This window comes from Barbatula barbatula, assembly GCF_947034865.1.
Source record: "Barbatula barbatula genome assembly, chromosome: 13".
In the NCBI taxonomy this organism is placed as follows: domain Eukaryota; kingdom Metazoa; phylum Chordata; class Actinopteri; order Cypriniformes; family Nemacheilidae; genus Barbatula; species Barbatula barbatula.
Window position 1 is genome coordinate 13,045,171 of NC_136776.1, and position 24,941 is coordinate 13,070,111.

Below are 24,941 nucleotides of genomic sequence, written 5' to 3' on the forward strand. Positions count from 1 at the left end.
ATCTTCCTTTTGAGAACATGAAGAAAATAGATGCTTTTCTATATCTGAAAGGTCAACGCGTGCTCTATTATCCTTTAAAAATGATTCGAGAAAATGTCGTAAAAATTCATTTTTAGGTCAATTAAATTCCTCTCTTAATGACTGAAATGATTTCATGTTACCATTGACAAATAATTGGTGCAACTCCAAAATTCCCCTCAGTCTCCATGAGCGAAGATCAATATTCTGAATAGCAGGGGGTAGGTCAGGGTTTAACAAAATAGGAGATTTTAAAGATAAGGTACCTGGTATATTCAAATACTGAGCAAGTTTATGTACATTATAAATTAATGGTAATTTAGATAATAGACTTGGTAAACATCTTGCGGACTCAATCCCTACCCATTGCGAGTCCACATTAAAAATATGATAAACTGGTTTCAGAAATATTATTGAAAGTTAGGTAATGAGACCCCTTCTGGCTCCCTGGGCTTCAATAAGCTTTTTTTTATTCCAGATGAATTTTGATGTAATGAAATTTAACTTCTTAGAGAAAAGGTCAGTCAAAGAACAGTGCAGACTTTGAAATAAAAAATTCAACCTAGGGAGGGATGTTCATCCTTATTAAATTTATCCAACCAATAAATGAGATGGGGAAGTTTGACCAATCCTGACTAATCTTTTTAATTAATGGGATATAATTAGCTTTAAGGTTTAATCAGATTAGGTTTAACATGTATTCCCAAATACTGGAAGCCAGAGCAAGCTAAACGCAACGGGCATCAAATAATTGCTTCGGGGGGGGGGTACATAAGTAAATGGCTTGAGATTTGTTTGGTTAATCTTGTATCCTGAATATGTGCTATACTGTTTAATAAAAGAGAGAATGCCATCAACAGATCATTTACAATCTAACAACACATCATCAGAGATAAATGCGATAATCCACTGATACACTCGTGCTTGCCCTCATTGCCGTTGCCAGAGGTTCGATAACCAAAGAAAAATAAAAGAGGTGCGAGCGAACAGCCTTGGCGGCAGCTTCTACCAACCAAGAGCTTACTGGAAGTGATCCGGTTTCTATTAACCGTCGCCATGGGCTGAGAATATAAAAGTTTGATAAACTTAATAAAATTATAAACAAAATTTTTCTTCTCTAATACGGCAAAGAGGAATGGCCATTCCACTCTATCTAATGCATTTTCGGCATTGAGCGAGATAAATAAGGTGGGATCTTTGTTGAATATCTTGGATTGTGAACATGTGACCAGTCTACGGATTTTCAAAATTTTACAAATCCGGTCTGGTCCGGTGAAACAATAGAAGGAAGGACAGATTCAAGGAGCCACAGTTTTAGCCACGATTTTATAATCTACATTCAGAAAACGAATCGGGCGGTATGAAGAACAATCCAAAGGGTTTTGGGTTTTTTTCAGAATAAGGCTAATAACAGCAGAGATTGCTGGTAAAATTCAAGCGGGAACCCATCTGGGCCCGGAGCTTTGTAAGAGGGCATGGATTGAATTTCCTCATTGGTGAAAGGGGCATTTAAAAGGGCTCTGTCTGTCCCAGAAACAGTACGAAGAAAAATCTTACTTAGATAATTGGATAAACCTTCTTCTAAGCCACAGCCCTCAGTTTTATATAAAGTTCTAAACAAATTCGAATAAAATCATTAATTGTTTGAGGATCGAAAGCTGTGTCGCCTTTTGGGGTTAATTGCTTTTATAACCATCTTGTTGTGCCTTGTTTTAGTTGGTATGCAAGTAAACTACTAGGTTTCTGTTTACTAAAGAACAGTAATTTCTTAATATGTTCAGTATGGTCCAAGTTTAGTTTGGCTCTGTTCAACTGGATCCAACTGGTCTGATTTGGTCATTGTTTTTGCTGATTTTCTAAATTAATTACTTCAGCCTCTAATTCCCTCCTCTTTTGGGTTTTCATTTTACTTACTAAATAAGAATAAGAAAAAATGTGACCCCTTAACACCGCTTTTGCTGCATGCCATTTAGTTGCCGAGGAGAATTCTGGCCAATAGTGGACTATTTTCTCTTTAAGGAAGGCACAAAAAAACATCATTATTCAAATGTAAAACATTACATTTCCAGAAATTAGATTTAAACTGCAGGACTACCTGTCAATATTTGGGTCGTATACATTTCCAATCGTAAGATGCACTCCAACCTGAATCGAATGTCCTTGTGAACTAAAATGGCTACGACCCTGCTTTTCAATGTAAAGAAGAATATAACAGACCCACCCAGTCTCTTTTTAGTTTACAATGTTCAACATCTGTCATGTGAGTTTCTTGTAACAGAGCAATGGATGAGCGTTATTTTTAAAGGAAGTTTAAGATTTTCTTTCTCTTTATAACATGACTAATACCCTTCACATTCCAAGTTGCTAACTTCTAAACAAAAGTTTAAGATGCTGATGTATCAACAATAACGAGTCTGGCACATTAGAAACAGCAAAATTAAACTGAACAATACCATGTAAAACACTGAATAACCCAACTCCAACCCCCAGGCCCCATCCCCAAATGATAGGGCACAACTGACATCAGAAAGTCAGAACATGAAATGATAAACATAAATGAACTTGCCAATATACAGATACCACGGAGAAAACAGGTCCCTACAAGAAACGCTCCTACATATACTCTGTATAAAGTGACTGAACCTCCAGAGGCAAACCAGACCGCAGTCCTCCGCCGATTAAATCCTCCCTTCCGCTTGCGTTAAACGGGCTTCGATGCCCTCGATCTGCTCCGTGAGTGCCACAAAATAAGTTTGTAGAAAAGAGACCGACCTAGCTTATGGTCTCCAGCCAATTTGTTATCCCTTCGAGACGAGAGCCTTGGCTTTAATTTCAGAAAGTAACAATGCCATGTCTACTTGAGCTTCTGTTTTACTAGCATTAGTTTCTGTTGCATTCGCTTTTGCTGGTGGCAGTGACTGTGTCGTCATCTTTTTGTCTTTTTATTTTACCTTCTGCGAGCGTGTTGATCCGATAATCGAAAAAAAATTGTCCGGAGTTTGGTGAAACATAGTTAAAGTCCAACTGAGAAGGCCATCAAACATGAATTATAAAAGAGCAATTTCTGAGCATTTGTTTATGGAGCAGAAAAAGCTGAATAATGAACACAATCTTATGCCATATAGCTAAACTGTGTCAGAGAGAGAGAGCAGATGTATTTCACTATGTGTCCTCAGATAACATCAAAAACAGCCTAGTGGAAACCTGACAAGGAAATAAATATTAGAGGTCTACAAGCAAAATCCACCTACTTGCATCCTTATAAAAGAAATTGAAACATTTTAAGGATAAAATAATGGAAGGACACTCAAATATGTCAGTGCAACAACTTATGTAGTTGTTTGGCTATTGGTTTTCAATTATTTTCCCAACCCACCAAAAATCGGATTTTAAAATTGCGGCTAAAATTTAACTGGCAACCTGTTTCCAACCAGGCCTGTTGTAACAAAGACTCAGACGGGGTAGGATCCATATGCAGTTTTATTAGTCAATAAGTGCAGGCTCAACGTAAAAAGCAGGCGTGGATCAGAATAACCGGGCAGACAACAATATCAGAGATAGGGCTACAGACGTAGTCAAAAACTGGCAAAAGATCAAGGCAGGCAGATAACATCAGAGGTAGGTATCCAGGTACAGCAGAGATCAGGGGCAGGCAGAGAAGAGTCAGAAACGGTAATACAAGGCAGGGTTCAAACACGGGTAAACAATACAAGGATTATATAACGCTCAGAAATGTAGCCGGGCGAACAAGACTTCGCAATGTGTTCATGGGCAGGTAGAGTTTAAATAGTCTGGTGATGAGGATGATCAGGTGTGCAGTACTCAGTGCCAGCATGTGGCTTTTTGGGAAATGTAGTTCTTTGCCAGAGCTAATGCGCATGAGAGTGAGACCTCCGGTGGCCGACAGCGGATTCTTCACTGGCATTCGTGACACCTGTATTGTCAAGCACTGATTTTATTACTGACGACAACAGACATAAAACCGGCCATTTCAACTCCCTTCCTGTAAACAAGACAACTGTTGTGAGGTAAACGGATTTCACAGCTCCCAGTTTTGTCTAGGAGTCTGAGTGTCTCATTCAATGAAATCATCCATGTCAATTGTCCACCACAACCATGAATTATTATTGACAGAAACGGTCGACGCAACAAACATAACTCAGTACTTTTAGATACACTTCATGTATGGGGATAACATTAGGCCTAGACAAACATATGGAAAATATTTATTTTACAGTCTTTGCCGTTGTTTGTCATCACAAAATGTAATTTTTACGTGTTTTTAAAACGCTTACCCATTTAAAGGTTTTATCGATTTTTCCCTCAAAGTGCGCGCAGCCACGCATAGACGCCAGTTCTCATACACCACAAGGCTACAAGCAAGTTCTCTATTCCGTATTTTTTGCATGTCTTAAACACTGTGAAATACAAGGTTATGTCAAAAACACACGAAAACGGTCACATGTGTCTTAAATGAAAGTAAACAGTTGGATCTATATCCCTATACAGTATCTCTGCTTTTGTCATGTCCTGATCAAACTGTCCATTTCCTTGTGTATATACTAAAAACCTGCTGCTGTTTTTGTAGTCAATGTTCATGCAACAACGAAATACTAAATCATGCACAGCTCTTGACTGAATAAGTTTTGTATCTTTATTTTATATTAGTGTGTTTATTTCATTCATACAGTGAAGATCAGTGTTTCATTTCAAGTGATTCTTTGTTAAAATATATGCCACTGGACTGTTAAATAGACCTACTGTACCTGGTAGTAAAATCAAATGGTAAAATAAGATTTAGTAACCCCTACTTTGCACTAAATAGTCTGTCATTTTTTCATATTTTTGAAGTGGAGCTGACTGATTTTAAGTCATCCAAACTGTGCTTTTTCCATTTTAAATATATACAGTAGGCTAAACTCATCCAAACGAGTGGAAAAGTAATGGCTGTGCTACGGTAAAATGTCAAACTTTTCTTAAAAACTAAAAGACCTTTGTTTGTTCTATGAAAGGGTGCACTATTTTATTCAATTTTTTTCACAAAATAGCAAGGAAATATATATTGTTTCAAAGGCCAAACAAAAACGTATCGTGACAGGCCTACAGTATTTGTTTGTGTTCTCAGGATGAGGGTCTGTCAATGTTCACATATGAATTTGTTTCGGCAGATATATGAAGAATTTTCTCACATTAAAAATTTGATTGATTTAAACATTGTTTTTTCCTGGTGTACAGTATAAAAAAAGTATCATCACGGATATGTCATGACCCCACTAGTTGTGAACCAATGAACCAGTTCTTCACTGTGGGCTTGACATTTAGATTCACCCCTGGGTCAATAATAACATGAATTGTGACTGTAAATATGACAAACCTAACAGTATTAGTATGAACAAACCATAAATTTACCTTGATTGTTGGTTTCTTGGTGGAAAACCCTCTGTACCATCCTGCAAAAGACAAAAGACAAAAGTCAATGACTCTTTGTCATTTCTGAATTGTTCACAGAATCACTACAAAGTGTGCTGGCATCTAATAACATCACGTTGATTTTTTTGCTCGTACAGTATGTATGCTGGAATTGCCCATGTCACTTCTGTATTTTTAGAACAAAGGTGCCAATTTTCAATCTTGAGTTGGTGTGTAATGTTGCTGTCAGAGCATAAATAATATCTGCAAAATGATAAAGCTCAAAGTTCAGTGCCAAGCGAGATATTGTCTTTAACAGAATTCGCTTTTCGAGGACTACAGAGAACGGCTGGAATCGGACTACAGCCCTTTACTTCCCAGGTACATGATGTCACTATTCCATGTTTCCATGTTTTTGAATAACCTCATCCTAAAGAAGGGGGCTAGGCCTTGCTTAGAGAAGAGGAAGTAGTGTTTGGTCACCATTGTAAACATTTGACTGAGCTACTCGCTAAACTATTTTCACTTCAACCACATCTGGTAACAAGAATTCAGCTAAACACATTCTAAGATAAGAAACAACTTCCATGACTTTAAAGGGATACTCCACCCAAAAAGGAAAATTCTGTCATGAATATTACTCTTCTCTAGTTGTTCCAGACATGTATACATTTCTTTGTTTGGTTGAACACAAATAGAGATATTTTGGAATAATGTTAGCAACCAACAGTTCTGAAGCCTCATTGACGGCCATTGTAGGAAAAATCTAATCATAATTGTTTTCGTTCTGTTGAACACAAAATATATTTTGAGGAATGTAGGAAAGTAAACAGTTCTGGGGCACTTTTGACTGCCATTTAAATTTCTCCTACTATGGCAGTCAATGAAGTGAAGTCGATGCCATTGTTACTATTTATTGCTAAAAGCTAAATCTTATGAATACACGTGCACTAAGAGGGGAACCCACCAATCACAACAGCCTGAGAAGCGGAAGCTTGCTGATATGTTATGGGTGGGACAACCAAGTGGGGAACCAATCATGACAGACTGGGTCAGCTTTACCAATCAGAGCATTTCGGGGCTTTATAGAAACCGGAAAAAATCTGATCGTCGAAAACAGCCAAAGTACGCCACCTTAAATTGTTTTTGGACTCCACAAAAGTACTTCACTTTTTTCCTAATGCACTGGATCATATAACTATACTGTTATGAAGGGCACATCTTTAGATGCTGTAGAACTTAAAGTTCAGAACATTGCACTGTAGTACACCGAGGTCTCTAGTTGACATCCAGTACCTTTCTTGAATTACTAAGTACCTCTCCTTAGTAATTCAAGCACATTGCCGGAAAACCCCACATCATAATACGTTTTCAGTTCATAATAAATGGGCAAGGTGCATGAATTCACTCTCCACACAGTATGTCGATAAGAAAGCCAGCTGTCCAACATTCTTGCAGCGTTAGTAGCACAGAGAGATAGCTGGTGGCATATTTAAAGGGGTCATATGGCGCTAATACGTGTTTTTCTGTGTCTTTGGTGTCCAGAAATAATGTTCCAACTAGAGGCAATCAATGCGTTGATATATTGGGGTTTATTGTCTTTGTTTAGTCGCGACGAGACATGGCGTAACACTGGTCGATCAAGAAGGGCCAAAGCGTGCGCGTTATTTATTATGTTACCATTCCCTGCTGTAATGCGAGCTTTTTTCGGTCTCACACAAACTCTGTATGATGTATATGGTTGTTTATTTATAGTCTTTATAACGTCATATATGAAAGGTAAAACAGTTACCTATAGTTTTGAACGATTTAACCATGATTTTTTATAAAACCTTCCCAATCCGTTACATCCTGCTCGAGTCGCGCTGGCAAAGTTGATGTTTCGTCTTGATCATCTTAATTTTCTGGATCAGATGCATGCTGGAATTGATATTTTACTAACCTCACTATTCTTAGCTTTGTATACTGTGCTAGGCTTTAATGCACTAGTTTGATGCACTTATGTATTTTGCTGCCTGTGTTGTTATAATTGCTTCCAATGTTTCCTCATCTGTAAGTCGCTTTGAATAAAAGCGTCTGCTAAATGACTAAATGTAAATGTAAATATAAGGAAGTACCGATGACATTTTATCACCAGTCAGTAAAATTGCTTTGGAACCTTGATGTTCCCGAATATGGTAAGATGCATTACATTACCATAATATTCGTTTTAGTCATGTTGTAGGACTCATTTAGTCATGACTAAATAGTCAAGAGGAGAGGATGATTTTTCTTCCGAGGTTTCTAAAGCCTTGCGTTTTTATATTTTCTAAATGTTCGTATTAATTAGAATTAAAGGTTAAATGCGTATTTTTTATGTAACATTTATTTGTAGATTAATGACCATGTGGAGCATAAATGTTTTCAAAACACTTCCTTGGTTGATAAATAGTCCAAGTTCTGACTCAACCAATAGGCCATAGGCCAACCAATGGACTTCAGGCCAGTGCAACCTGTAGATCAGCTTTGTGATATGTTGATTTTTATAGGGACGTTTTTTTATTTATCCAATTGGTAACTGGTATCTGATGGTGGATTTGTCTGGCTAACCCCGCTGGTGCTCTGTACACATCATTTACAGCAGCATTACTCTACTTATGTCTATTTTAGTGTTTTTTTAATTGGAGGACACAAATGACCTGTCTCTCTTCTGAAGCAAATTAACCAGCCATTAACAAAGACCTATTGTGGCAGGAACTCATTTGCATACAAGACCAGTTGGTGACCATCATGATGTGTTTTGGATGGTGGTTGCCAGCATGGAAGGCCTGTGTGTTGTTTTCCAAACCAGACGTTCTGATTTGGTTAATCAGCAAGAGGTCTTTTATAACCAGATAAAACATGTGGGTTGACTTGCTTGACACGCTGGGTTCAGCTGGCAAACACTGTGGCTGGTCCACAAAACAATTAGTCAAGTCATTGTCTATTACAGAATAAGCAAAAATGATAAGATATTAAGGTAGATCGGCTATAAATATTAGTTTATTTTAATGGCCAAAGTGGATTTTATTGCCTCGTGTAACAAACATATTTCATTTAAAAACATGAAAAATCACTGCTGTTCTATTAGTACCCCAATTCTTCCTCAATATTTCATAAAAAGATCAAGAAAAAGATAAATCACAGATACTACCTGCAATATTCAAATCAAAATGGTACCACCAGCCTGAGTTTTACGCAGCTGTTAACGCAGCCATTTGCAAACAATCTGCTGGGACAACGATGGAAATATTCATATGCTTGGTTGGTAACATTGTGCACACCTGCGCCCATCTATCCCAAACGCAACCCAGACCAGACGCATTTATTATTTCAGTCGATCTTTGTTAGCATCCTCCCCAGCTGGGTCTTGATAACGGTGAGGTGGACTTCGTAATTACCTTTTAGATTTATCCATAAATGTGCATAAAACGCCAATCAATGAAAGACGCTTGCACAGTCAATTTCTCTTTAGTGCCTAAAAAAACCAAACTATCAGCTTACGAATGGAATGAACTTATTAATGTTTTTAACGTGTTAGCAAATGATCACTGTCGGCTCGCTACAAGCTGCCTGAACAGTAGCTAGCAAATTAGCCTAGTTGATCCTCTCTAGAGAAGAAACCAGACAAAACAACAGCAAAAAAGTTGACAGTGTTGTACACAAACAGTAAGCTAGCTGCTGGCTGTAGGTATTAGCTGTGATAGATTAGCAGACGGATCATGTGGTGAGACTTCCATGTGGATGCTGTGGATTTCAACATAAACATACAGCTGCAAACAAACATCGGCTGATGAAATGTGTCACGTGTCTCTGTGTCTCTCAACAGGTTTAGACGGCGGTTGAGCTGTCAGACTGTTTGTGTTCACAGCTGTGATGGTAAGGTCTGTCTCAACAGGTTTCGCGTTAGAGGGGCAAACCCCTGCGGGATGACAACTACTCCTGCCACCGTCTGGCTGTCTGTCTGTCTGTTCTTCAATCTACCTGTCTGTTTCTCTGTCTGTCATTTCCTTTGTCTGTCTGTTTCTTTATCAGCCGTTTCCATCTGCCTGTTCGTCTCTCTGTTTGCCATTCTATCTCTCTGTTTGTATCTCTGTCTGATATTCCTTTTATCTGTCTGTCTGCCATTATATCTATCTATCCATCTGTTTTGAAATTTCATCCTTCTGCCAGGCATTCCACCTATCTGTCTGTTTATATGCCTCTGTTTGTCTCTCTGTTTAGTATACCTGTCTCTCTCTCTCTGTTTGTCTGTGATTCCATCTATCTGTCTGCCGGTCTGACATTCCATTCATCTGTCTGGCTCTTTCTGTCTATCTATCTAACTTACCATCTACTTGTCTGTCACTATGTCTGTCATTACATCTATCTGTCTTTGTCTATCTATCTCCATTGCATCTATTTGTCGGTCTCTCTCTCTGTTATCCCGTCTGTCTGTTGTTACATCTACCCGTCTGTTTCTCTGTTTTGATTTCCTTTGTCTCTCTTCCATCTGTCTCTCTCTGTCTGTGATTCTATCTATCTGTCTGCCGGCCTGCCATTCCATCTATCCATCTAGTTTGACATTTCATAAATCTGCCTGTCATTCCACCTGTCTGTCTGCTTACATGCCTCTGTTTGTCCCTCTGTTTTGTCTACCTGTCTCTCTCTGTAAGCCTGTCTGTGATTCCATCTGTCTATCTGTCTGTCTACCATTCCTTAGGTCTTTATGTGATTCCATATGTCTGTCTGCCATTCCATCCATCCATCCGTCTGTGATTCAATCTGTCTGTCTCTCTGCCATTCTATCTGTCTGTCTTTCTGTCTTAGATGGAATGGCAGATAGACAGATAGAATCACAGACAGACAGACAGACAGACAGACAGATGGAATGGCAGACAGATGATGGAATCACAGATAGACTGATTCTATCTGTCTGTCTGCCATTCCATCTGTCTGTCTGTCTATCTGTGATTGCATCGTCTGTCTTCCATTCATTCATTCGGTCTATCTGTCTGTCTGCAATTACATCTGTCTGTGATTCCATCTGTCTGTTTGTCTGCCATTCCATCTGTCTGTGATTCCATCAGTCTGTCTGTGATTCCATCTGTCTGTCTGTCTGCGATTCCATCTGTCTGTCTGAGATTCCGTCTGTATGTCTGTCTGTCTGTCTGCGATTCCATCTGTCTGTATGTCTGTGATTCCATCTGTCTGTCTGTCTGTGATTCCATCTGTCTGTCTGTCTGTCTGTCTGTCTGTGATTCCATCGGTCTGTTTGTCTGTCTGTGATTCCATCTGTCTGTCTGTCTGTCTGTCTGTGATTCCATCTGTCTTTCTGTCTCTCAGTGATTCCATCTGTCTGTCTGTCTGTGATTCCATCGGTCTGTTTGTCTGTCTGTGATTCCATCTGTCTGTCTGTCTGCCATTCCATCTATCAGTCTGTCTCTTGGCCTGTCATTCTGTTTATCTGTGTCTGTCTATCAGCCATTCCATCTACTAGTCTGTCTGTCTCTCTTTGTCTGTCATTCCATCTATCTGTCTGTCTCTGTCTGCCATTGAATCTGTTTGTTTGTCTCCCTGTCTGTCATTTCATCTATCTGTCTGTCTCTCTGTCTGTCATTCCTTCTATTTGTGGATATCTATCTATCTGTCTGTCTGTCTGTCTGTCTGTCTGTCTGTCCTTCCACCATGGTCTATCCCTCTGTCCACCATTCCATCTCTCTATCTGTCTTTCACTTTGTCTACCTATCAGTATTTCTATCTGCTATTCAATCTATCTGTCTCTCTATCATTCCATCTCTGTTTCCCATTCTATCTTTCTGTCTGTCTGCCATTCATTCATCTATCCTCATTTCTATTCCACAGTCTACAGAAACACTGCAGTAACATTGCACACGTTGAACATTGGCCCTGGTTCTGCTTACAATAAAATGGGAAACCCTCGATGAGCAGAGGCAGTCAAGCATACTGCCATGTCTTCAAACGCACACTTGTCTCTCAACTTCCCAGCAGATGACACTGCAAAAAACTTCAGCCCTTAGAACAGATCGCTCCAGTCAGCCCGATGCAGGCCACTGTGCCACTCCAGAGCCCAGAGCTCTCAAAATCTTCGATTTTCCAAGCATCCATTACCTCAAAAGCATTTCGCTGCAGCAAAACAATCAATACGCACAGCAAACTGCTAACCCTGTGAATCAGAGCACTGATTATACCGGTCTTGAAGTCAAATCAAAACCTCTCGCCTCACCTACTGACCCGCAGTCAATCCACTAACACGGACACGCATACACAACATACACACGTATGTCATATGGTACACTTCTGAGTGCTTCAAACTGTGCATACTCGGAAGAATTGAAGGGTTTGGTCACCCACAATTCTGTAACCATTTACTGCCCACATTGTGTTCTGACTTTCATGAAGAATTGTAAATTTTATGAACAATAATGGTGTTTTTTTCTTTTTTCAGCATGACAATAAAAAAAGAACTGATCATTTTTATAGTGTGGACAACGTATGTTCCACAGAAGAATGAACAGTTTCGGAACAACATAAGTAGATTATGACAGAACTCAAGTTTGGGTGGACAGCTCTATTGTGTTCAATACTTTTAGCTTTTAGACGTCGACCAGACAGTTAAATCGTTTTTTTATTGGAACACTACCCACTCTCTTTCACTGTACTTCCAAAAAAAGCCCCAGATAACTTGACAGGTAGCAAAAAATAACACACAGGACTTTTCAAACGAATTCTACCAGTCACACACCTGAGGCCGAGGCTTTGTGTTTGACTGAACATATATTTCTTCTTTCACAAGGCTACAGTATCTTTCAGTGGATGATGAACAATGCAGCAGTCTTTGCCTGCGGGCTCTGAATATCAGGCTGTAACCGTGACCATTGACGGCTCTCGGGAACAAGCATTTTTTATTACTGACCTTTGAAACACACTGAAATCGAGCCAATTCTCTTTCGATGTCCAGAGGGAGCTCAAGCGAAAATCTATGACAATTCTGTTACCAGAAAGAAAAACTGTAGGCTATGTGTTTACATTGAGCGTATTGGTGGGATGTTAAATCCGACTGGAATAACGCCCAAAACACGGAATGGAAAAGGTATTAAATTGTTAGGATATTCTGATGGAAATCATTAGAATTTCTATGACGGTATACGCATTTTGAATGGATACACATCATCAAGGTGGATCTACAAGACCAACATTGCGGTAAACTACTGTAGCTAACACTAAGTGGAATAACAAAAAATGAATTCAGACACACAAATAATCCATTGAATTTAAAATATTTTGTCTTCTCATAGTCTAACTAATCATAAATACATGATAAGAAAAATGTACTACAGCTTGAAGTCAATTGAAATGACGACCCTGGGGACGGCCTGTTGAAAGTCTCCCAGATGAGTTTAAGTATTCAAAATTATTCTGGTTTCTGAAGTTGAGACTGCCAGCAGCACGGGTTACATCTTCTCAGGAGAAACGCAGAGACAGATTTTTCTTGTAATTTACAAGATATGTTGTCCGAAAAGCGGATAGGGAATGGCATATTACGAATTGCACTTCAAGTGACGATAAAATAATGATCCAAACTCTTAAAAATACGTTTTTGTTCTTGTTCGAAAGAGTACCTACTAACCCTTTAATCGTAATGATTGGAAAACCAAAATGTATATATATTTGTGTAAAGATATTTGATTCGGATGTCTTACCTTCACACTTCTCCAGGATCTGAACGGTTTCTCCAAGCTCTAGAGACAGACCATGTAAGACAGATCCACGGAAACTACAGACCACTGAAGGCAAAAGGGGAAACAGAGAACAGGAGTTAGATAAGAAGTACTGTACAAAAACATTCGCAATAAAATGTATTCCTGTATCACGACTGATCAAACACAGCCAAGGTCATGGATTTGACACCCAGGTGATGCAAATACTGATCACATGCATCTTAAATGCACTTTGCTAACATGACACTTATTGTAAGGGAACCAAAAATGGCTTATATTTCATCTTTGCACATTAAACATTACAGTCACCTGTATATGAAAAACAGAAGAGAGACACTGAGGTACAACATACAGCTTTCTACAGGAGTAAGCAACGCAAGCTGCATGTGAACAATGAATCGGTATTCTCCACACTTTCATTGTTCAGATTTAGGGGGATTCAGAGAATGGTTTGGCTGTAGATGCACTGGATATGTGAAGCCCAGCGTTTTCTCTTTTGTTTACGGATAAGCCATTAAGACAAAGCTACTATAATATTCAGGTCATCTACAGGCCATGCATTTGCCGTTGGGTTCTGCTGAAAAGAAAAATGTCTGTTTGCTGTCTGCTTTTAAGCTCAGCTTGTTGTGTTCGGCTGTAAAAATCACTACATGGTAGCTACAGATTATTCCAAAATGTTGTCTTAAAGAATAACAGAGATTCATAAAGTGTTGTATACTGTAATACTTTGAATATCTAACTTTGGAATCTGAGGGCGGGTCATTCTCAAAGATCGGTCAGCAGCGAGCGAAGTTTGTAGGCGTGTTTCCCGCCATTTTGGTTAGCAACTTTGATGCATCTACTCACAAAACTAACGTTTTAATATATTAACGGTAGAATGTTTACAAAATATCTTCATAGAACATGATCTTTACCAGGGATGCACCGAATATTCGGCCACCGAAAATCTTTGCCCGAAAAACTTTTATCACCGAAACAATACGGCCAAAATGTTGTGATGACGCAAACAGAAACCGCGACCTGCACGTGCTTGTCTGAAGCGACATGTCTGCAGTGTGGACGTATTTCAGTATATCTCTTATTTAGTGTTCACACCAAACGCTGTAAATCGGCCTATTCGCGTGTAGTTGGACGCTAGAACACGGAGTTCTCGCATCATTCACGCGTGAAATTCGCTTCATAACACGACGCGAATTCACGTCATGGGAGGGGCTTCTGCCACGCGCTTACGGCCCTACTAGAGCAAGCTCCTGATTGGTTAATGCGGCGTATATTTTCGGCAAAGTTTAGATTTTTCAACTCCGACGAACGCTCAATTCGCACGGATCGCATCAATTGCACCGCAAGTAGGTCATCGCGATATTGTTTTATTTGATGAAATTTTTTACTTATGCACTGGCCCTATTTAAATACACTAGCTCAAATCTTTCTAAAATGTCAGGCAGATGACAAGCTCAACCGCTCAACAGCTAGATGGTTATCTGTCTAAAGTCCCCATCATCAGAAGTGCTGTACGTTATTATTTAATGAGTAGGGTCAAGTTAAACATTTAAGTTTGAATATGCATAATTTGTAATTGATTTATTCTTTGAAACTTTAATATTAATTTATGCAATTGCAAAGCCTTGATTTTAGTAAACGTTAGTACAAGGTCATAGCCAAATGCCATGGCACTAATAATTGGCTAAATTTATTTCAGTCTTTCGGTTTTCGGCCTTAGTTTCCTCTTTTTCAGTTTTTGGTTTCGGCCAAGAATTTTCATTTCGGTGCATCACTAATCTTTACTTAATATCCTAATGATTTTTGGCATAAAAGACGAATTGATCATTTGACCCATACAATGTATTTTTGGCTTTTACTGCAAATGTTCTCATGCTACTTAAGACTGGTTTTGTCAGCCAAGGTCACATATATAGGCCTACTTATATATACATATTATAAACTTTCAGTACCACAGACACCCATTAATTAATCAAACAAATCTAAAATATGTGTTTGGTGTTACAGCATGATGTTACTATGACTACTGCCACAATGCAGGAAATGGAGCAGCCATGTAAATGATACGATTTATTATCACTTAATGTATTTCAGTATAACAAAAAAGAAAAACTGGCATGTAGTTAAGCTTTAAAAGTAGAGACATCCCCAACATATTGCCACGGTAACATATACACAGCATCCCAGCAATCACATTCATAACCAGCTTTCCAAGAGCAAAAATTCTCTGCATTGTAAGAATGTGAGAACTGTCACCCAAGTAGTCTTTGTAATAATAGTAATAACCAAATAGCTATTATTGTTCTTTCTTACTATTCCTCTTAGAAATTTGTCACAATATGGAAGTGAAACAGGTTGTCAATGTCAATTCACCTTGATGTTAACACCTAAAAACCGAGCATCAAATTGTAAGTGTGCGCGGAACCGCGAGGTTCTTTAATGGGATATTTTTGGATAAAACGCATTCCCTAAATAAACATCTCCTTCGTCTACTGTTATTTTTTTCAGTCGAAATACCCCCCAACCCGGGAAATATGCCATTCCCTGCCTCTTTCATTATATTTGGATGAGATTATAATAGTCAGACTGTCGTACAGCAGCAGAAATGCCCGGAACAAAGCCGAGTAATTTCTCCAAATCCATTTGTATTTGTGCAACATGATCCTGTCTGGCCTGTTAAGCAGAGCTGAATCTGCACACATGCGTTTGATGGGCCCTCTCAGGATATAAAATTGATATCCATGTCTGCTGTACTGTTTCTACGTAATAGAGAAACACTGTTCCAAAATATAAGAATCTGTGTCAAGTATAAAAATCTGCCCCTTTGTCAGGAATAGAAAATGGTATATATATCAAAAACATGACAACAGATATTGGATTTAAGTCACATATTATGTACCAAAAAAACAGTAATTAGTAAAAAAAAACTTTATTTGAAGTCGCAAAATACTCTTTAATGTTCAAGTATTTACTTTGCATTATATAAACAGCATCATTCTCAAGATGCTGCCAAAACACCCTTTCTGTTCAACCATTCAGGCAGTTAAACGCATCTTAAATGTTTAAATAAACATGACAAATCCTTTTTCATGACGTTGCGTCATTTGTTTGGTTTTCCTAAAGATCGCACATTAATATATAATGCTTGTCCTACTGCAGATTCCAAGAAAGCATGTGATCAAGCCAAAGATCTACCTTTTCTTTTTACGAATTATTCAGTAGACTGATAAAAAAAAGGCTTTTCATGAGTTTATTTCAATGTGGAAGTGTAGTGAGGACGACGGTCTCTATATTGACACACATGGTATTGTAATGGCCCTTATGGTACACTTTCAGAACACAGGAAATATCAACTTGATCCTAAGAGAAATCGTGACTATTATACGAGGTGACGTGTTGTGAATCGTACAAAAGCGTACGATTATTAATGAACGGCATACTGCAGCACCTTCCCTACATCTTACGTCACTGGTGCAAAAGCAAATTATACTGAAACGTATGAATAAGATCCAGGGCAGTTCAATGATTTATCATGAATAATCACATCTAGAATAAACGTCTGTGTTTGTATAATACATGTCTGTGCATATTTATTTTGTATTTAGAAACACATAAAAATACATGTATATATTTCAGAAAAATATGATATACATTTTTATATAAATATATACATGCAAATATTTCCTAAATATGCACATGACGGTGTACGTTTGTGTTTACAAATACAAATTAATATGCACAGTGCACAGACTTGTATTATGTTAACACAAACTTTTATTCTGGATGCAAATTACGAAATGCTGTACATTAAATGTACATTATGTAATTGTTACAATTGCTACATGATTATTTAATTTAATTGAGTAATAAAAAAAAAGAAAAAGAAAACTTACTGTAATAAAAACGTTGCCAGCCCCAAAATTACATTGTCGTCTCGCATGCTATCAGGTGAATAACCAAATTAGCAACGACAGTAATAAAACCCCAACATCTGACCATGCTCTGCTGCGCTAACCAATGCTAACTCTCAACATGACAGAAATAAATTAACAGCTGGGTGTCACGAACTAAAGTGTCAAAGACACAAGTAAAAAGAAAAAAAGACACATCCAGAGAGGAGATGACATTTTAATTTAAGCAAACACAGCTCGTCAAATTAGCATTTGTTGTGGCGCCTGCCAATGAAAGAGTCGCGTGGCAAATGACTGCGCCTTCCGAGAGTACGTGCGCGTATGATTAGCGCAATTTACCACAGGCTGTGACAGACATGCTAGCTGAGGGCAAGTGATCCCTTAGCTTGGGAAACAGGTTTCTTCTCGATTCAAAATCCGCAGGATGACAGAAGTCAGTCATTATACGCTTCATATTTGCCTTAAGTAACAAATCCCATTTCAGTCTGGTTGCCTTCAGACTAAATTAAGACGTTAGCATGCGCTGACTTTGAAGACGTTCTCATCTGACGGATGAGGGCCACCAAGGCCCACGGGGCAGCACCTCTTACAGCCGTCCTGAATACTGTCCTGTCTTGCCAAATAAACAAAAGACAAGTCAAATGGATCCATGCTGCCCCGTATATGCGCGTTTTACTAATCTGCTAAACAAACAGGCGGGAAACGCTATCAAATCTGGGTTTATGGGGGGACAACAGTTTTTCTGCTCATTTTTCCTGACAAATATTGCGAGAACGAGCTAGCCACGCTCTACATACCTGATTTACAGGAAATGTTAATGTCATCAATTTATTAAACACTAGATGGCACTCTCTTTAAAAACATGACAGGCAATGTCATCTTTTGGGCTCTGTCTGGAGATGCGTGATGATGACATGCCGCTCTATGACACAACGCCGTTGCTGCTACATACGATGCAGTGTGTAAGCGTTAGTCATCTGTGAGCAGGGACAAGATGTACTGCATGAAGTGTGACTAGCGTAATATTGGTGGGTTGCTTTTTGACATTGGCAATTACACTATGCAAATTAAAATCCCAATTCACATCATCCATTGAGACCATTGAATGAATTCAGCGAGATCTGCTACGTTCAGGATGTTGAGCAAACAGAGCAATATACTGACGGCACCACAGAGCCACAGTGTTTACTCTTTTTCTGAGATTGAAAGGGACATTTCACCCAAACATAAAACTTTAGTCTTCATTTACTCACCCTCTTATCATTTCAAACCATTTTCTGCAGAACACAAAATAAGATATTCTGAAGAATGTTGCTAACCAAACAACGGCCGTTCCCGTTCACTTCTATTGTATGGACACGAACCAATGCAAGTCAATGGGTACCGCAGAAGAAAGTCACAGTTTTTAAATGACATGAGGGTGAGAAATGATAACAGAATTTTTTTGGCGGGGTCAACTGTCCCTCAAATGGCTTGGTTATTGAGGTCTATGCATTATTGAGGTCTATGCTTTTTCATAATTTTCTCACTCACATGTCATTCCAAAGCTTTATGACTTTCTTTACTTTTCGGATATTGGTCACCGCATGGTTACAACATTGATCCCCATTGACTTCCATTGAATGGACAAAAGACCACCGAGACATTTCTCGAAATATCTTCTTTTGTGTTGCAGAACAGTCTTATACAGGATTTGAATAACATAAGGGTGAATAAATGATGACAGAATTTTGGGTGAACTATCCCTTCAAGATGGGTCTCTTTAACTCCACATTTAAACAAAGTTGAAATTAAAATTTCAAAAAAAGTTTTTTCTTAAAATGTTTTTTCTTAAATTTTATGCTAAATTAGATGAATTATATAAATAATAATTACATTACACAATGAAATAAAAATTTGAAGATAAATATGATAAATATGAAGTTACTATAACAACATGATTTTAATGCAGCATAAGGCGCCCCAATGGGTTTTGTAATACCTGAAGAGAGCGGTGTTAGCATTCATCTCAATAGCAGACGCATCCATATAATGTAGTTATGGCATCGACCAGCAGGGGCACACCGGGCCATGCAAAAAGTTATACCAAGACCCCTTGATGCTTCTGAACACGACTCATTTGCTCTCTTTCTTTAACAAACCATAGCTCCATACGACTTCTTGAGCACCATGAATTTGATTTCCCGCCGTAACGGAGGTCTAAAAGAAATCTAATACAAACTTTGGCAAGACGTTCTTATGATGGTGTAAGGGCGGCAATGAACTGAATTGATGAGACAGAAAGGCAGCAGCTGTTGTACATTGTGGCTGGCTGCGCTCTCATTTGAAGTGTATTCTACCTGACCACTTTGGACACTTCTGAATCTGGGCACACTGCCGACAGCCAGATGAACAAAACGGACCATTTGCCCGCATCCATCACGGCCTCCGAGGTGTGCAGGACAGACGTAAAATACCCTTTGATTTCATATGCTGTTCTGAGAGCAGAAGAGGTGATGTTTATGTGACTGAGTGCTGCGGGATGTGACTGGGAGGATGAGGCTAGTCTGAGATCATTGGGGATAGTTCAGCCAAAAATACAAATACTGTCATCATTTATTCACCCTTGTGTCATTCAAAACCTAAATATGACTCTTTGTTCTGTGGAACACAAAAGAGGATAGTTTGAGAAATGTCGATGACAATAAAAGTCGATGGGATTCAATATCTTTCAAAATATCTTCTTTTGTGTTCTGCAGAGGAAAGAACATCATACAGGTTTTCAATTACATAAGGGTGAGAAAATGATGAAAGAATTTCATTATTTGTCAAAGGTATAACTCTGACCCTAGCAACTGTCTAGCAACACCTTAAAACACCTTAGCGTCGGAGCCAACATATAGCGCTGTTGCGCTCCGGGCGACCCGAGGTCGAATCCCGGCTCGAGGTCCTTTCCCGATCGCACCCCATCTCTCTCGCCCACTTCACTTCCTGTCTTCTCTACACAACAGCTGTCCATATAAAGGCAAAAAACGCCCCAAAATAAATCTTTAAAAAAAACACCTTAGCAACCATGCAGCAATCCTAGCACCTCCAAAATGAAAATGTAAAAAGGTTTAACAACATTAAAAAAAATCTAAAAATCAAACCACAACACAAATCAAATACGACAAAGTACAATTTGTATACATTTCTGTGTTCTGATGACAGAATAAAATACCATAACCTGACTTTAATGATTAAAGAGCAATGAATCCAAGTCGACATTTGTTTTTATGAAAGATCTGTTAAAGGATTTTAAAGGGAAAGAGATAAAGTCGCTTTGGCCTCTCACAAAACGCTCAAACACACGGAATGAAAAACAGATGGATCCTACAAATCCTTACACTTCCAGACACACACTTGTTTACAGTTTTTCCCAGTGTCCCAATTTATACAGCAAGTGTCACATGGAGTGTCAGAGAATTCACTAATCCGGCTGTGAAAACAAAGACACGTCGGATACAATACCATCTGCTAGACAATGAAAACATCTACATGTGAGATCTCAGTTACTGCTGTCAGTTTTCCAAAGCGCCAAAAACACCATTTAACAGCTATTTTCAATTCTATTCTATTCTAAATGTAGAGTATTTTGTGAACATACATGTTTATTTTTTATTTGGCTTTAGTATAGTTCAAGTACTAAAATTAATGAGTAGTATATCACCAATAGAGTTCAGCAAGTTCAATAACAAACACAAGAGCCTAGCCCAACAGCATTATGGGTAATGTTAGAGCACCGTCAGGCGGAATAGGGTTAACATACAAAGCCAGATGAACACGACCTTAATCCATTCTGTTGCAAACAAAAGCCAGAATTCTGCATTTAGTGCAGAAGCAGAAGAGGTGCCAAAGCCTCATAACAGCCTGTCTGTCTTTCTGAACCACAGCATTGTAAAAACACAGCGTACTCTACCTTGCTCGAGTTCATTTTGTTCTTATCCACAGGTGGAGTCCTTCAAACTCCAATTTCTTTATTGTTTTCCTAAACAGCTCTAATGGATTTTCCCATTATTAAATTTGATTCCGAGGAGGCCGTCCAAGTCGCATTTTTAATCAACGCATCATTTCAATCACTGGGGGGGTTGATGGTGGTCAGCGAGAGGGCGAAAAAGAAAGATTCTTAAAAATAGTGGATACTATAAGGTTTTCTAACCTTCGAGAGTCATTTCTGTTACAGATTTGGAAATCACTGTATCCCACGCATTCGTACGTATATTTAGGTAATGACTTCGCTCCAAAGCGTAAAAACTGACCAAAATATTTTAAGCAATTACTAATATCATTACCTCCATCGACCAGAGCATCCCATGACTTACTAGTTAACATTACGTTGTCAATAATAGAATCAATATTGTAAAGATTTGTCGTTAACTTGTAATGCGGCCAACACCTAAGCCAATACACCTAAGCTGTACATTACTGTCATGGCGTCATTGTCAATAAAATGTAAGCTAAATGATTTTAATAGCCATTTGAATTGTCTGACAGTACGGATATTTGTAGCTTTTTAATTGGTTGAAAAAGGGACACTGTACAAATAATTTATCAATCTATCGTAGAAACGAGTGCAGATCCGGGCGAAGAATCATCTTACGACAGGGTTTACGTGTGATTTATCAAACATTCGTATGCCGCCAATCTCATCGTACAAACTGTACAAACTTGAGAAATGTGGCGGCTGATATCGGACGTAACTTACATATCACGCTCTTATAAATTCACGGTGAATAAGCCTCGCCCCTAGATTTTGCAACATGGAGAAATTTAGCTACGGTTTAACATTGAAAAGCAGAATCAAAGGAAGTAAAAAAACATTTTGGAAAACTGCTGCGGTCAACAGTGTTGGTTTAGTGAACCTGTATTTTTTATTGGATATTTCTGTTTTGTAAATACAGATTACAAATGATTTTATTATTAGCGTTCCAATATTGTTTTTATACTGAAATGCATGAATAAAGGTTTTAAAATCGAATACTGCTCATCGTGCATGTCAGGCTGCTTAAATCAAGCACACACAGTTTAATGCTTGCTTCATTTCTTTTTTTATTTTTCAGGTCTGTGTCCCCACAAACCTGCCCGGAGCCTGTCAGACAAAGCCAGGCAAACTCGCGCTGTGACCCAGTGTGTGTCTTCCACACCATCGAACATCGCTCAAATAAAAAAATGTGAAAAGCATGCCTTTTTCAGTTTTCAATGAAATGCATATTTGTCAAACAAAGAAGTTATCATCTTGCAAATAGGTAAACTTACCCATTACTTTTAAATGTGGTAAATGATCTTAGAAGTAGCCTAAAAGCTCATGAAAGCCCGCGTTAACCTTGTAATTTCAAACAATTAAATGATCATAGGCTAGAAAAGAAAATACCTTATTAATGTAATGTAAATAGGAAATCGCATCGGAATCTACTTTTACATTTGTTATGCTAAACAAATAAATTAATCTTTCTATCTGTCATTTTTCCTTTTCAGTTATCGAAAGGGTAAAGCGTACACAGACCTTCACCCCATCTTAAAACTTGCGTACAGGAACGAAGACCTGTCGTGAGATTTGATCGTAGCAACCGCTCACGTCCGTTAAGTTCGCGGAAACGACGGTACGCCCAGTTTTCGGTCGTACTCTCGTTTCATAAATGAGGCCGATGTTTATATAAGTTAGGTTCATGCATGCTGGGCAAATTCAATGATTATATTGGAATTGTTTACATTTTAAGAATGAACGGTAAAGCTTGTAATAATTCTACTTTAAAGAGTTTGTATGGAATGTGAAAGTAAAAAGTATTTCTGAAGGGCCAAGGAACACTACAATACTATAGTGTTTCTTTAGCATTTTCAGCATTTTAAAACTTTCTATCTTTATGGGCATAAACAGAAATGCTCAATCAAATATTCACCCTCATGTCATTTAAAACTCGTCTATGACTTTTTCTTATGTGGAACACAAAAAAGAAGATATTTTGAGAAATGTTTTTGTGTTCATACACTGGAAGTCAATGGAGCCAACGTTCTTCAAAATACCTTCTTTTGTCTTCTGCAGAAGAAACAAAAATACAGTATACACGTTTGAAATGACATGAGTAATTGATGTCAGAGTTATATTTTTTGGATTAACTATTAGCCTCAGATGAGCCTGTGTATTGCATGCCAACTGCGGGTCACAGACTGTACGGCAAAAGGGAGTCAAGCGTACAATAACCGTTAGCTAGATTTCCATATAAAAAAAAACATCATCCAAGATCCTGAAGTGAAGATGTTTGACATTGTGACGTTTAAAAGAAATAAAAATGGCAAAATGTTTTCCTATTGCTACTTTAACACTAGCATGTTGTTTAAAGCAGAAGAAGACACATTTGATGTCGCTGCGTTTCTTTTTTTGTTGCTCTTATTTTCTTCCATCTATTCATATTTTCCTTCGAGGGATCAAAAGCTTTGCTAATTGAGTATTAGAAACGATGCATGATTATAAGATTACATGCTTTTTTGCTTGAGCACATATGGGCTTCTTGGAGAAACAGTTGCGTCAACCCACACAATGTTCCCTGCATATCCATCCGCAAAATTAGTGACAAGCGCTATTCTTTGTATGGAAATTAAAAACAGACCCAAAGCATTTACATTTATTATGATCACATTTATGTATTTGTGTGTCTATTTATTAGCGTGATTGGTTTTAAATCTGCCTTTACCAAACAAGGCTTTCTAAAGCTTCCCAAAACGTTGTATCCTACAGAAATGAAGGGGTCAATAAGTTAACCAATGAAAATCACTCCTGTCGTAAGAGCGATTGGTTAAATTGATCTTGCCTCACATTTCATTGGAGTGAACAGCGATGTCTTACGGCATCGCTGATCAGCACAAAGGCGGCATTATAAAGGATTATGTTGGATTAGCAGAAAATTCTGACTGACAACAAACCCAAACATAACAGCATGACAGTGTACAGGTAAATGTTAGAGGAATGTAAAAGTAAGAGAGGGATTCCTCTTTATGTTTAACAGATTCAAAAAAAAAATGTTGCATTTGTTTTGGGTTTGCTTAACACATAGAACAAGAAACTTCTTAAACGTTCAACTGACCAAAAAGGAAATGTTTTCTATCCCTGCTTTACCCCTACACAGAATTTTACAGTAGAGAATGTGAATCTACTTATTTTCTGGCTCTGACTTTCAGTCTCTGTCCCACTATCCCATCTGTCACTTGAGTACAGTAGATAATGTTTTAGTATAGTATGGAGCAGATTGCATTATTTCCACAGGCTAAATTCTGCTGCTTCAAGTACCTTAAGGTTATGATGTTATCTTAAAGCTAATTGAGTTACATGGCTAGAAACAAGGGGTGATAAGCTTCAACACTAGTGAGCATAGACTGCCAGTAGGGGTGTTAATGTGTTTGCATTAATAAATATCAACTTTCTGAATCTACACAGCTTGTAGTTTGTCTAGCATCAACATATGTGACTTCATGCGATGACTTCTACAAAAGTCCCTTCTACAAAAAAGCAGGTACATAACCATCATAAAAACTCCACTGTTTGCAAACCTGTTAGGATTGAGTTGTGTTTGTTCGGGTGTTTCTGTTCCTTTGTGACAGGTTCTGTCGGTTTTGATTGGAGCGCACCGGTTGCTCGTCATGGTGGTTATTTAAACCTTGTACGAGAGTTCCTAGGGGCGGCTGCTCATTTGTTACCGGAGCAGTTTTGCCAGAGTCACGGTCAAACCTTGTGGCGTTATGTTTTGTTCAGTATTTGTTTAATTATATTTCCTATTGATTAAGGTTATTGATTTATTTTATTATTGTTGTGGTTATATTTCGTTGTAATAAATGTTATGTTTTATGGATTCTG

The 24,941-nt window shown here is 38.3% G+C and overlaps 1 protein-coding gene across 1 annotated transcript in view; it reads right to left on the reverse strand.

Annotated features, from left to right (window-relative positions):
- dock3 (dedicator of cytokinesis 3) overlaps nt 1-24,941 on the reverse strand; it is a gene marked incomplete at its 3' end in the record, with an annotated part of 151,381 nt that overhangs the window by 105,649 nt on the left and 20,791 nt on the right. The window contains exons 2-3 of the mRNA XM_079470648.1: nt 13,149-13,232; nt 5,428-5,468 (exon numbers count right to left, since the gene is read on the reverse strand). Coding sequence (XP_079326774.1) covers nt 5,428-5,468; nt 13,149-13,232 — 125 coding nt within the window. The remainder of the gene's footprint in view (nt 1-5,427; nt 5,469-13,148; nt 13,233-24,941) is intronic.